Here is a 15168-nt window from a genome sequence, read left to right as displayed (position 1 = left end):
TTAATCCAAGCCAGATCGGCTAATCTAAAATTCTCCAGACCTCCAAAAGAAGTGTGAGAACAATGTGATTTGGAGGTGTGGCTATGCAAGACTACTCTCCCACCAACAGAGTGAAGTGGAAGAAGCTCGACAATAACAGTGTGGATTATAGAAACAACATGCTTCTGTTTCTTGGAATCACGACAGAGCTGATCTTTTCTGGAAAATGTCAAGGCTCAGAAACTCGCTATTCAAAAGATGAACACAAAAACATGACCAAAACGAAATGACGGTTGAGAGAATGGTGAATAAAATGGTTCAAGGAAACGTCAATACACAGCACTCACACTAAGAGCAAATTACCTCGGACAAAAGTCTCTGCTACTTCAATGGGAGACTGTAAATTATATACTGACACAAAGCAACGTGGCCTTGCTCTTTCAGATCATTGAAAACACTGACTTCAATCAACACTGTGTTGTTGAATGCTGAGTAGTACATCTGGCTGTCGGTGATTGCATTGCCGATGTATCACTACTGTTATTACTACAACCATTACTGCTGCTACCTGCACTACTTTCAGTGCACCTTTGCAATTATTGCTGCTACATACTGTTGACATTGTATTGCTGTTGATATTATTACAACCATTACTGCTGCTATTTACACTACAGCCTTATGCACTACTACTGTCACTGTTTTATTACTACTATATTATAATGTATTGCTGATTCATTGATTGTTGTTGACTGTTGTTGATTGAGGAGCAAGATCCCAAAGCCTTTCACTATATCAATTACGGCTGTATGCGATGGACACAGCGCCCGTGTTTGGGCTGTATGCGATGGACGCAGCGCCCGTGTTTGGGCTAAGACTGTTTTTTAAGCTGTTAAAATATCGCTCGGTGACTTTAATTAGTCTACCAAATTTTGGCAATAGTGCCTCAATCAGGTGTAGATCGTAAGGTTAGTAAGTGTCTCAATCAGGTGTAGATCGTAAGGTTAGTAAGTGTCTTCCATTTACCTTCAAAAATGACTTGCTTAAATGACCCTCAGACTTTGTACACACAGTTGACAGTAACGGTCATTGAATCCTGTCATGACAAAAAGAAACATCACTACACATATCACAACAACAACAACAACAACTTAAAAGTCATGTCAACAACTTCAACAGTTCTATCATTCTTTCTGACCCAGGAAATTTCCCTGAAAGGGTTATTTGCTGAAATACCATCAGACCGAGGTTTAAAATTCTGCTTTATGTGAAGCACTGTGTTGCTGACAAGGCGTCAGGTGCGCTATTTGAAAAGAAAGTGGGTTGGTTTTGAGAGAACTAAAATACTGCATGTCAGTAATGAATGCAATCAGCCAGATGTAGTACTCAGCATTCGACAACACCACATTGGATTTAAGTCAGTGTTTTTTTACGATCTGAAAGAGCGCGCCGCTTTGTGTCGTAAATCTGTCATTCACTCCAGAGGCCTTTAAACAGTCTCCCATTGACGTATTGAGACTATTGTCTAAAACGAAAAATTATACGACCACATCCAGAGCAGGAGAACAGAGTATGTTCTGTCCTGTCTGTCAGTGTGTGTGTGTGTGTGTGTGTGTGTGTGTGTGTGTGCACTTATCAATTATGACTCACACAGACACCAAACACCAAAATCTAATCAGGATTAAATAGATTTTGTGACATGCCCCCTATTCTCCCCATCGCTGCAGTACATTGTTGTCACCGTAATTCTGTGTTGTTGTGATGGCAGATGAGGCGGTAGCCCGTGTGTGAGGTGTGTGAGGCGTGTGAGGCGTGTGAGGCGTGTGAGGCGTGTGAGGCGAGTGAGGCGTGTGAGGCGTGTGAGGCGTGTGAGGCGTGTGTGGAGACAGAGATAACTGTTAACGATCAGCAGGACATCAGACTGAGCCGAGCAGGGTAATCAGACTGAGCCGAGCAGGGTAATCAGTAATCAGTGAATCATTTGTCTGGGCTGAGTGTGTTGTTTGTTCCAGCACAGGTGATAGTCTAGGTCTGTACTCTGCATTTACATTTACATTTATGGCATTTAGCAAACAATACATTTGTTTAAGTAAGTGAATCATCGATCCAACAGTCATCATAAGACAAAGTAATCAATGCTCACACCAGGGGCCATAGGCAGTCACAATGCCAGTAGGCTATTTTTTTTATTTTATTAGCAGGAGAGAGCTTCTACAGGGGGGGTAGCGGGGATGAAGAGGTCTCTAGGGTCGGGGTTAGGGTTAGTATAGGGGGGGTAGTGAGGGTGAAGCGGTCTTTAGGAGGGACTGTTAAGATGTAGCCTGAAGAGACGGGTTTTCAATCTACGGCGGAAGATCGGAAGTGACTCTGCAGTCACTGATGCATGCTGGGTGTCACTATGATGTCAGAGTGTAGATATTTAAAGAAGAACTGTTCAACTTTTCAATCTCAATAAAGCGTAAAAAGAGAGAGAAGAGTCTGCGGCAAAACAAAGTATGGAACACGATCTACTGATAGCAACTATAGGCTTGCGTTGCCACACCTCCACATCACTCTGTTCTCACACCTGTTTTGGAGGTCTGGAAAATTTCAGATTAGCCAATCTGGCTTGGATTGAACCGGACGGAGCGAAGGGAGAATGTGCTCGGAGTGTTATTGGATGTCACCTTGCAAGAACCCTCCCTCCACATGCCTGTAGAATGGTTGCTTGTTGCTATGTGTGTCGTCTTTTCCGACCGGGTGGGACTATTTTGCAGAGAGTTGATGTCTATGCTATCTTGCAACATTGAAGAAAATGGAGAAAAACCTGAAGGAAAAACTGAATTCTGTTTTTTTATTTTTTTGTGCTCTGCCCAAGCAAGGTATTTGATTGGTGAGGCTTCTACCCCTTTGCAGCTACTTTCTGTAAAGAATTTCCGCAGGCTTTCTGAACTAGGAAAGCCTAGTCTCAACAAGGTTACGACAGCTATAATGTTAATGTATTCAAGGAAATGTTACAATATTAATGCAGAGCAATAACTTGAGGCAGTAAATTTGGAAGGCAACACTTTCCACTAACAGCCTGAAGGCAGGCTGCCTTGGCTGAAAGGTATCTGGAGTGCAAGTTAGCTTTGCTTTAAGACGGTGAACTCATAAATAATGGGTAACTGTGAAGTTGTTAGTGAAGTTGTTATCTTTCTCTGCTTGGAAAACCTCCCCTTTGGATCGGAACATCTTTCAATAAAAGTGGGTTTACAAAGCACTTCATCAAAAAAGTAATTTGCAAGGGAAACCACTGAACAAACAGTGTAATCTGTATACACTCTGAAGGGATTTCTTCGGCTGTCCCTGAGTTAGAACCCTTTCTATATGGAACCCAAAAGGGTTCTACATGGATCCCAAAAATAATTGATCAAAAGGTTCTCCCACAGGGACAGCTGAAGAAGAAGAAGCCTTCTAAAGTAGGTAGAACCGACTGTGCAGTACAGCAAAGTGACAAACCTCCCCCCCCCCCTCTCTCTCTCTCTCTGTCTCCCTCTCTCTCCCCCCCCCTCTCTCTCTCTCTCTGTCTCCCTCTCTCTATCTCTCTCTCTCCCCCCCCCCCCTTCTCTCTCTAACTAATCCATTTTCATGAGCTTGCTTACGACTATTGACTCATGACATATTGCTTCTGGGGGTTTCAGTGGGGTTAATGTGTGCACACACCATTTCAGGATTTCACGACAAGCTTATACAGTAATTACCAGAGAATATCAGTACATAGCAGTTAACCATTTTAATTAAGGGCTCCAAGGGATGGGTGTAAGTAACTGATTGGGACATTCAAGGTAAAGAAAGGCACTGTTGCTGAAACGTTGGTAATTAAAAGCACAGCAAGAGAGAAGGAGAGTCTACTATCTACACAGGCCTGGTGGTCTCTTCCTAGTTTCCTAGGTCTCTTCCTAGTTTCCTAGGTCTTTTCCTAGTTTCCTAGGTCTTTTCCTACTCAATCCTAAATTGCATATACGATTATTTGATTTATGTATTTAAATGGACACAGCCTTCAAACATGTGATTGATACCATTCTTCATTCCATCCCCTGCTGCCCACAATTTATTCTGGTCAAACAACCTACAGCATACAATTCTCCAGTTCAACAAATACTCTCTCCAGTTCAATACTCTAACTTAACATTCACTTCAGAAGTTGGGTGTCCTGAGCAATCATGGGGTTCACTGCTATGAGAGCGATTCATATTGGCATTTAAAGGTCCAGGATGTAACATTCAAGCTTTCGGAAAGCTTCCTAATGGCTGTAAATGACTATGTTTAATCAGAAGCGATCAGGGAATAAGGTCCCTTGAAAGAAATATTTCATTTACAAAAGCTGTTTTGGTCTGGAAAAAGTGCTTTCTAAAATGGAGTGTCCTAATATCGAATGATTAACAATATTGGGTAAGTGCTATTGATAAAACAAGTTAAATAATCGTGAATCCCCTGTGTGATAATGTCTTTGAAAGCATTACCTCTTGAGACTCAGCTTGTGTAACCTGGCATATCCTCGGGAGAGTCAAAAGCTGTTACAAAAGTTTATGGTAAATTTTGCACTTGGCATTACCGCACGTGTCATGGAATCCATCACCTTAGTCTACAATCCGTCTGTTTATAGGAAGAAATACGTTTTTATGAACGCTTATGCCAAGTTTCACGATGCCATGGATGCTGCAGAAGGCACAAACATTTCACAGGCGCTCCAGAGTTTCACAAAATAATAATAAGTGTAAATTATGATTAATTATTCATTACGAGCGTCCCGCTCCACATGAAGGCATTTTATCTGGATCGTAAGAACCACATACAGGTCGGGAAATTGAATATGTTGGCTGTGAAGCCGAGAAGTTAACGTGAGCGTGTTAATGTGTTCACTCATACAACAAACAACGCTGTGATGAAAGCATCATTTCACCAATAACTGTCTCTTCTCAATCGAAACCCTCAGTTTTTACGAGTTTGGCTATACATTGTAACATTAACATTGTTAAAGAAATATCTGAACCAGAGATATTACATAAAAATCATAATTATTGTATTTTCAAATTTAGTTTCAAATAGGCTATGGTTCATGGACCGTATACGTTTTAAACAAAATAAGGTAGTACGTGTTTAATGTACCTTTATGAATCTTCAGTCATCCCGGTATAGTTTAATGTAATTCCCACCTATTTGTAAAACGTTCAGAGATTCCTCTACCTCAAAATTCCAAGTATTGGAAGAGTCAACAAGCAGTCGAGTAAAATACTGATGTAATACTTACTTATAATCTCGTGATTGTAGCTGTGTGCAACAGTCTGTTTTTTCTTGTCCTGCTGGGTGAGTGATGATCCTCTGTGCCGTTGGAGATGCGCGGAGCCCCTAAACTACGGCCGGCGGTTAATTTAACCGCTCCGAATCACCGCGTTGCGTTCAATAATTTACAGTAGTGTAATGTGCTGCTGACTTCATTACGGAATTAAAGACATCCCATATTCAACAGCGGAGAAACAGAAACAGCGCAGCCTCCTCTTGAGGTGCCGCTGAAATCCATACAGAGCGATAAAACAAACCGTCAGCGCGTCAAAGTAAGGCTTTCTCTTGTCGACTGCATGATCTAGAGAAGTACGGTTAGTAGATATACCACGTTGCTGCAGTCGAGGAATTGGAGCCTAACGGATTCAGTGAGAGAGAGTTTTCATCCCTAGTAGATCTCGCATAGGCTATTTACAAAGCGCCTACTGTATCCAACTGTACAGGATAGTACAGTGCTGAAGGCTTTATCTGTTTATGTAGAAATAATATATTGCAAGGGGGACCTAGAAACAGGGTGTCAAGAATGAGCAGACACTGACTGTGCTGAAGTGTTCACAGAACCTTTTAGTTTTAAATGGGCAAATTATTTTATTGCACCAAGCTCTCCAGGCCTGACTAGCCTACACCCAGTGAAAAACAAACACCATTAGCCACCCCATTCAGACTGTCAATCGGTGGAATGATCTGGCAGAGGTCAACATCACACTCACTGACACTGTACCCAGCTCCATTGAGGAGGTCATGAAGAAGGTATGTGTTTAACGTTTAGAAGATAAAGTTACTCTAAATCTGATTAACTAGATCGCTTCTATCAAAGGACCTGTTAGATTCTGCTGTTGTGGAATGAAGAGTCTGAATGAAGAGTCAACAAAATAAAGTGACAATAGAATAATAGAATAAAATAGACATCTGAAACATTATATACAGTATAACAGTCCAGTATGATCTAACATCCCCTGATCAGCCTGACTCTGATCACCCCGATTGAGCCAGCTGGAGGAGGAGTTGTGCAGTCTTATTGCGGCAGGAAATCTCCTATAGCGCTCCTTAGTGCAACGTGGTTGTTATAGTCTGTTGCTAAAGGGGCTTCTCTGCTCTGCCACAGTGTCATGTAGGGGATGGGAGGGATTGTCCATGATGGCCAGGAGTTTGGTCCTCATCCTCCTATTGGCCACCTCCTCCACAGTGTCTAGGGTGACACAGAGTACAGAACCAGGTTTCCTAATAAGCTTGTTCAGCCTCTTGGTGTCACCTCCCTTGATGCTACCCCCCCAGCATACCACCGCGTACAGCACTGCACTGGCCACCACTGACTGGTAAAACATGTTCAGCTTGTGATACCAGTCCAGTTTATTGTCCAGGTGCACCCCCAGGTACTTGTAGCTCTGGACCACCTCCACATCCTCTCCCTGGATGGAAACAGGAGACAGGGGGACCCTAGTCTTGCTGATATTGAGTAGCAGGTGGTTCTGCTCACACCACTTAACAAAACTGTCCACCAGTCCTCTGTACTCTGTCTCCTGGCCTCCACTGACACATCCCACAATAGCAGAATCGTCTGAGAACTTCTGCAGATGGCTGGTATCTGTGTTGTGCCTGAAGTCCGAGGTATAGAGGGTGAAGAGGAAGGGAGCCAGAACTGTCCCCTGGGGGGCGCCAGTGCTGCTCACCACCCAGTCCGACACACAACCCTGCAGCTGTACAAACTGTGGCCTGTTGGTCAGGTAGTTTGTAATCCAGGAAACAATGGGGGAGTCCACCTGTATCTTCAGCAGCTTATCCGCAAGTAGTAAGGGCTGTATGGTGTTAAATGCACTGGAGAAGTCAAAGAACATGACCCTCACAGTGCTGCCAGCCTTATCTAAATGGGAGTGAGCTCTGTGTAGCAGGTAGATGATGGCATCATCCACACCAATGTCTGCCTGGTAGGCAAAATGCAGGGGGTCCAACCAGTACCAGTTTTTTCATGGTCTTCATGATGTGGGATATCAAGGCTACCGGTCTATAGTCATTAAGAACACCGGGGTTCCTTTTCTTTGGTATGGTATTTAATATAAGTAATCCCCCGAAACGGACTTGCCGCTTCGGACATTAGCTGTGGTGTTTCTGCAAGCGCGCATGATTTGAAGAGTAAGGACCAGAATAGCACCCGATTTCACATGACCTTTCTCAACTGCCCCCCCCCGGCTTGCAGCACCACATATTGAATAGTACAGATCTGTGACCAGTCCATGCTTTGATATAGTATTTTCAGTCAGATATCATTTTACCCTCCAAATCTTCAAAGGAGAGATACTTTAATATACAATATGTAGAGGGTCTCTGCCAAAATGCCCAGATAATCTGATTTCATGATGCCATGCACATGTTCAAGGCCTCCAGTATCAGAGACAGCAAAGCAACCCAAAGGATCAAAGGATCAAACCTTCCCCATATCTGACTCAGTGCAGGCTGGTGGATGGTGAGATGGGCAGGACGGGCTCATTGTAATGGATGGAACGGAATCAGGAACGGTATCAAAAAGCGTTGTGACTGCCAATGGCACCTGGTCCTAGCATCGATTTTTTGCTTATGATGACTGATGTACAAGTAACGTGGCCAACGTGATGAGTCGCTAATACAGCTGAAAAAAAAAACGATTTTGGGAAATAAATCTTCTAACCGGCGCAATTTTTCCACACAGTCTCTGTTTCTGTAATGATGGGGATATAATGAACACTGGTCAATTTTATTACAGTGGGATCAAGTTTGATTTGAGCCAAATCGCTGCAATATCATGTCAGTGTTACAGCGCTGTGCGCTTGTTTTGGTTGTCTACAGTGACGTCCCACTTTATCTCTGGTCAGCAAGACAATTACTATTATCAGGCTAATCTACAAGAGCTTGTGATGACAAGAACACTGACGACTACGCCATGTGTAATGGCTCCTCTGTAGGACATGTGTGTGTGTGTGTGTGTGTGATCATCAATCAGAGAGGGTACTTTGATCCCAGTCATTCACCCTGGCCTGTCCAGGGTGTCTGGGAGGGAGGGCTGAGTGCTCACAGCTGCTATTGCCAAACTGACAAAGACATGGGAGGCTTGAGAACACCCTCCTTTGTCTCCCAAGTCTCTTCACCCGCCCATCCATCCATCCATCCATCCCTTCCTCTCTCTCTCTCTCTCTCTACAGATGGTGAATGCTTTCATAAGAGTCTGACAGTCAGTGGATCAGAAATAGAAAATGAAAAAGACGAGACAGGTAGACGAGAGAGAGAGAGAGAGAGAGAGAGAGAGAGATCAATAAAGCCATCCCTGATACCGGCGGAGGCTGGTGGAGAGAGAAATCGGAAGACCGGCTCATTGCGACGCATGGAATGTGTTTTGATACCGTTCCATGCATTACAATGAGCCCGTCCTCCGATTTCTACCTCCACCAGCCTCCCATTCCCTACAGTGTAGGCCTGTGGTTTAACCTTAGATGTCATCAATCAATTCAGCTCTATTTAATCGTTTTCTCTCTGGTTTTGATTATTCCTGAGTGAATGTTTTCCTTGGGATTAAGAAGCCGAGAGAGAGAGAGAGAGAGAGAAAGAGAGAGAATCTACCCTGAGGTTAGACTTATCCACTGAGACAGTACATCAAATCTAAAACCTAATGTTGTTAGAACTGCGTGGGCCTCTGTGATGGTGCCAAAACACACACCGTAGAACTCATGATTGTAAATAAAGATGATATTTATTCATTTTGGAAAGAATCTCAGGTCATGCAATTTTTTTTTTTACAGCACATGTAAACAAGATCACTTGAAAAGATGTTAAAATGTGCACACATTTCCTCTTCTCTGCTCGTCAAAAAACAATGGAATGTACAGTATTTTAAGCCGAATGACAGTTTTAAACATTGACAGCTATCGTTGTGTTTTCGTCTTTGCGTGATTATCTCTTTGCTAGACCTCAGACGGGACAGAGCTGAACATGGGAGGGATGGAGAGATGAGTTAAGACATTACAGATTCTTATTGCGTTCGGGGTCGACATGGAATCATGAACTTTGTCAAGCCAGAGGAGCCAACAAGGCCAAGCGCACTTAGGACAAACCTAAAATCCACTCTCACCAACACTCAGATACAGACACACGCACACACGCACACACATATACAAACGCCCAGACACACAGGCTCTCAGACACACACAGGGGCACGCACACACGCAAGCACACTATCAAAGACGTGCACGCAAACACATCCACACAGACAATCCCTGATCAGGAATGCTTTCTTTTAAGGGGACAAGATTGGAAGCCTGAGGAGGAGTGTACACTTCCTAGTGTACTTGTGTGAAGGACAACGTATAATTTCCTGGATAAGACATCTGTGAGATCAGTATATAGATATATATTTAAAAATGAAAAACAATAATTAGCTTGTTAAAAATAAAATATGCAGAAGGATGCTTGGAGAGAAAAAAAAAAAAAACAAGGCTATCCACAGTGTTTAGGATCTGGAGTGGAATTTCTATATATGGAGGAAAACATCCTAATGACCGCGGACGGGCAGCGGCTTCAGAATCATCTAAACAGCAAGGCTGCGCCACCAACCACCAACCACAGCCCTCCACGGTCCGGTTCTTACATTCCTCCAAAAGGTGCTTCCCTCATGATTTGTCTTAGCTCTACACAAAGAATGTACCATTAGCCATCGTCCTGCCCCTTGTACAGCCTTGCCCACGCGTCTTTAAGGCTCTCGTCTCTGCCCAGGCAGTGTTTACAATAGTCGACTTAATCGGTAATACCTTCGCGCAAACCCGACATTCCACAGACAGTTACAGTACGACAGAGCCGTTTCAACGGGCGGACAGATGCGTTGTCGCCATTGGCCGACTTCCAGGTTTGGCCAGGGTTGAGGGTTAGGCTGGACGCTAGCGAGGCTGGCATGGCGAAACGTCGGGCCAGGTTCGGACAGGTATTAGCGAACAACGGGGGCTCTCTCTCTCTCTGTTAGCCAGCCTGGCCACACCGCGGCTGAAACACAGCCATTGGAGCACAGGGGCTCTTAGCCACGTTTCGGTCGCGATCGTGGCCGAGCTGGCTGTCGGGGGGAGCGGGGGGGAGGGAGGGAGAGAGAGAGAGAGAGAGAGAGAGAGAGAGAGAGAGAGACAGAGAGAGAGAGAGACTTCATCTGTGCTGTGCTTAAGAACGGTCCCGAGCCTGGTGGTTACTTAAATCTCCCTGTCTCCTGAAAGCCTGGACTCTTCGCCCTCTCTCTTACAGTACGGGGGGAAACAGCAGAGAATAGATGCTTTTTCCTGTTCGCTAGTCCTTTAGGTGTAACTGTATGTACTTGGCCTGGGAGGCATTCAGGAGAACATTCAGAAGAACATCAAAGACAAAGACACAGATAGACACAGGTAGCAGGATTATAAGCTCTCTTATCTCCCAGGTTGGAAAGACATGGTTCACTCTTTGAAGCACACGATTTTCTTTTACAGAAAGAGAGGGAGAGAGAGAGAGGGGGGGGGGGGGGGGGAGTACGAGAGGGAAAGGCATGGAGAGAGAGAGAAAGAAAGGGAGGGAGAGGGAGGGAGAGAGAGCAAGACAGAGGGAAAGGAACTGAGAGAGTGAGACAGAGAGCTGGATTCGGTTCAGAACAGAGGACGTAGCATTTGGCGTACAGGAATTGTGCAAGATAACGACAATCGAAGAGCAAGCCACGGTACGGACAGCGGCGTGAAGGTTCATCATAAACCACTTACTTGTGTGTTCTTCTCAAGTAGGTCATTGGCTGCATTTTATGGTACTAAATATAGCATCTGTATAATATACCTGTACAAAGACTCAAAGCACTCTTTCTTTCTGAGAACCATTTGACATGACGTGTCCTTACAAGGGAAACAGAAACAGAGGCAGAATAAGGGGGCTCTAGAATATATTGACTATGCACATCCGTAGACCTGTTAAAATATATATCATGCTTTAAGTCTAACCGCTGTAAGCTCCCAATATTAACACTTGAAGAATTTTAGACAGGCACGGTAGTGTTACCCTGGATAGGAATGTTAGAAAACAAACAAATAAACAAACGAACAAACAAAAACAAGCGTTTCTCCCATGTGACGTAGCAATGGAGTACATCATTGCTATAGCAACAGGAGTATATATATATATATATATATATATATCATATCATTTGTTATGATCTAAAGAGGCTAATGTGGATACTTTGTAACTGAAATCAGAATATTCTTTAAAATCAACTACTCCCAAGTCGTAAAAAATAAGAAAACAAAAAAATAAATCACCCCCATCACTTTGTACAGAGTCAGTAGTATTGAGCGAAATCCTCACACATTCCTCATAGAACGCAGGGACTACCAGTCCAGCACAGTAGTAAGGCCTCGATCGTTGTGTTGGCAAAAAACAAAACAAAAAACAAAACATAACAAAAAAAAACATATACATACAACATATCTGTATCTTAATTACACCTTTTTTCTATATCTAGAAAACCTTAATATGTGCAAAAAATGTAAATCTTACAAATATGGAATAGGTTCATGATGATAACTAAAAAAATATTATAGGAATCGCCGTCCCGCCTGCTCACGCCTTCCTGCTTCTCCCCCCCGTCCCCCCGCCCCCCTCCTCCGTCGCCGCGGAGATGAACGCCAGGTGGCTGATGTTCGCTGCTGATTATGTCAGACTTCACGTCTTCACGTTGACTGAACCGTCTTCTTTAACTTCTCGATCTCAATCTGAAAGAAACAAGCCACAGACGGTTCATGATACAGTTTTGGTACAGTTTAACACCTGAAACAATCCATACTGCTGACTAGTGCAGCGGTTCTCAACCTGGGGTAAGTGTACACCCTGGGGTTACTTAGTCTATATATACTTAGTCAGGGGGTACTTGGTAACACTGACAACAACGGCCTGTGATGGTCCAGGGGTCTAGCACCACGGCCTACAGACTGACAGTGGCGGTAAACTGTTTACGGACGGTAAACTGACTGACGGTGGTTTTTTGCTCTCGGATTCATCTGAGAAAAGCTTCCAGAAGTTTCAAAAGATCAGCAACAGAGAGAGACAAGAGAGAGTTTAATTCAGAGGAGAGAGAAACCGTGGATGGAGAGAGAGAAAGAAAAGAGAGTAATTGAGAGGAGGATGGGGAGGAGGAGATACTGAAGATGGATGTTGAAAGAGGTATGCATGCAGGTGAATGTATTATTTGATGTGGAATGCTAGAGTGTGTATCCTTCAAGATCTCTCCTGCAGTGATTCTGTACACAGTCACGTAGGCTAAGCAACAGGGAGGGGGACGGGGACGACGGGGATGGGGACGGGGACGGGGACGGGGACGACTATAAGCTAAGCTAAGCAGCAGGGGGGTATAAGCTAAGCTAAGCTAAGCAGCAGGGGGGTATAAGCTAAGCTAAGCTAAGCATGCATGCCTGGGGCCCAGTAGGGGGGACTCCCTGGGAAGACAGATTGGGATGGGAGAAGGCTAGGGAGAGGAGAGGAGAGGAGAGGAGAGGGGGAGACTCCTATGTGTGTTCATGTGTGCAAGTAAGCAATCCAGTGTGTGTGTGTGTGTGTGTGTGTGTGTGTGTGTGTGTGTGTAAAGTACCTGCAGGGCCACTCGTTTCAACCGTTCCTCGTCCAGCTCACCCCTCAGCTCAGAGATCTCCCTCCTGCAGACACACACATCCACAAGGCCCTTCAGTGTTTGAACACCCCCCCCCCCCCCCCCCCCCCCCACCTCAGCTCAGAGATCTCAGAGAATCAAAGATTAGAAAGAATCATAGGACCAAACTACAGAGAGAGAAAAAAAGAGAGAGAGAGAGCTGAGTCAGTTACATGTGCTGGGTCTTGAGTAGCTCTACAGAGAGCAGCAGTTCTTTCATCTGGGTCCGGAGGTCCTCCATCTGGTTGCCCTGCTCCTCCGGCTCTGCTGCCCTGGGCCGGTGTTCCGTGCTGGGGGTAGGGGTGGAGGTGTGGGTGTGGGTGTGGGTGTGGGTGGGGGTGGGGGTCAGGCCCAGGCTGGAGCTGGAGCTGGGGGGGCTGGGGTTGGGGGCCGACGCTGGGCTGGCTTTGGGCTCCGTGCTGGCCAGGCTGGGCTTGAGGATGGGGGACTGGGAGTGAGAGGGCATGGAAGGCTGTGGAGACAACAGAGACATGATTAAAGACCTCGTCACCCCCACTACCCCCCTGTACTAACCCTAACCCTAAAGACCTCGTCACCCCCACTACCCCCCTGTACTAACCCTAACCCTAAAGACCTCGTCACCCCCACTACTCCCCTGTACTAACCCTAAAGACCTCGTCACCCCCACTACCCCCCTGTACTAACCCTAACCCTAAAGACCTCGTCACCCCCACTACCCCCCTGTACAAGTTTCTCCTGTTAATAAAAAAAATTAAGCGTCAGCGTCGTGATTTATCATTAATATCGTCACAGGTAGGGGAAGTTGTTAGCCTACCAAGTGACAATACTGGTGGTAAATATTTATTTTGGGATATATTGTCCGGCTTTTTCTGCACTGCGCTGAGAAATCTAGTTCCCAAGGGAACCTGATAGACACACCTACTGTGGAGTAGGGATATCATCAGGTGATTTAACCCTCTCGGCCAATCACAGCCATCACCAGCCGTCTGACCATATATGGATCTAAGGGGGTATTATTAGAGTCACTAGTAAGGTCAAAGACTCACCTTCCTGGCCTCTATCAACTTTGGTTTGGGCGCGTCCTCCTCCTCCATCTTGAAGGATTTCTCCACACTGACCTCCTTGTTCGGCTGAGGAGAGAAACATCAGAAGAACTGAAGTTACAATTCTCCGACAGACAGGACTGCCCAATGTCAACGTGGCTGGACTTTGTGTGTGTGCGTGTGTGTGTGTGTGTGTGTCTATCCTCCATGACTTGATAACAGGCCTGTTCAGTGTTTGAAGTCAATCTTGGTGTGTTCATTTGATTCTAATGGAAGGTTCACACATGGAGGCCGTCAGATGGATACACTGCCGATACAGGCCTGACAGATCTCAGATCTCCATGGAACTCACACGGCTGTTAGTAAACACCTTGTCAAGCGGAAGTCAGTTCCTCCTTCAACCTCACGGACTACAGGACAAGCTCATCTGAGTGGAAGTGTGTGTGTGTGTGTGTGTGTGAGTGTGTGAGTGTGTGAGTGAGAGAGACAGAGAGAGATAGAGAATGTGTGTTGTCCAATTGCTTTTCATACAGGATGAACTCTCAAAGCGCTGTACAAAGGTAGAACAAACAGAAAAACATTAGAGAGAGAGAGAGAGAGTGTGTGTGTGTGTGTGTGTGTGTGTGTGTGTGTGTGTGTGTTCTCCACTCACAGAGTGGCCTCCTCCAAACTGGGCGGGCAGCCTCCTTCCGGGCATCTTTGGTCTGTTGGCAGTGGGATGAGACAGCTTCTCAGACCCAGCGGAGAGGTCGTCAAAACTCATCAGGTCTACAGAGAGGGGGAGGGAAGGAGGGAGGGAAGGAGGGAGGGAGGTAGGGAGGGAGAGCGATAAGGACAGAGGGAGGGAGAAGGAAGGAGGAAGAGAGAGCGATAAGGAGAGAGGGAGGGAGAAGGAGAGGGGGAGGTAGGGAGAGAAGAGAAAGGGAGAGAGGGAGGGAGAAGGAGAGAGGGAGAGAAGAAAAAGACAGAGAGAGATTGGAAGGAAAGGGATCAATAAGAATGAAAGGATAAAAGAGGGAGAGAGAGTTGAAAGAAAGAATTTAGTAAGACCACATCACTAAGCATTTATACAGAAGTGCATTCTGGGGAAGGTCATGAAAGCGAATGAGCTTTAAGGATTTAAATTCAAGACGCACAGAATACTAATAGCATTCCAATAACTAAAGCATTTCAATCATTCCCAAGAGACCTTGAGAACGGAGG

At 45.2% G+C, this 15168-nt stretch overlaps 1 protein-coding gene across 2 annotated transcripts in view; it reads right to left on the bottom strand.

Annotated features, from left to right (window-relative positions):
* Positions 1-8978: 8978 nt before the first annotated feature.
* Positions 8979-15168, bottom strand: part of cd2ap (CD2-associated protein) — a 45730-nt gene continuing 39540 nt past the window's right edge. For both annotated transcript variants that reach the window (XM_083689301.1, XM_083689302.1), the window contains exons 15-19: positions 14618-14733; positions 13969-14052; positions 13114-13412; positions 12884-12947; positions 8979-12011 (exon numbers count right to left, since the gene is read on the bottom strand). In XM_083689301.1, coding sequence (XP_083545427.1) covers positions 11970-12011; positions 12884-12947; positions 13114-13412; positions 13969-14052; positions 14618-14733 — 605 coding nt within the window. In that variant the 3' untranslated portion in view covers positions 8979-11969. The remainder of the gene's footprint in view (positions 12012-12883; positions 12948-13113; positions 13413-13968; positions 14053-14617; positions 14734-15168) is intronic.

This window comes from Argentina silus (genome assembly GCF_951799395.1).
Source record: "Argentina silus genome assembly, chromosome: 17".
Lineage (NCBI taxonomy): Eukaryota > Metazoa > Chordata > Actinopteri > Argentiniformes > Argentinidae > Argentina > Argentina silus.
Note: the sequence above shows the minus strand (reverse complement) of the source record. Positions and strands in the feature narration are given on the sequence as shown.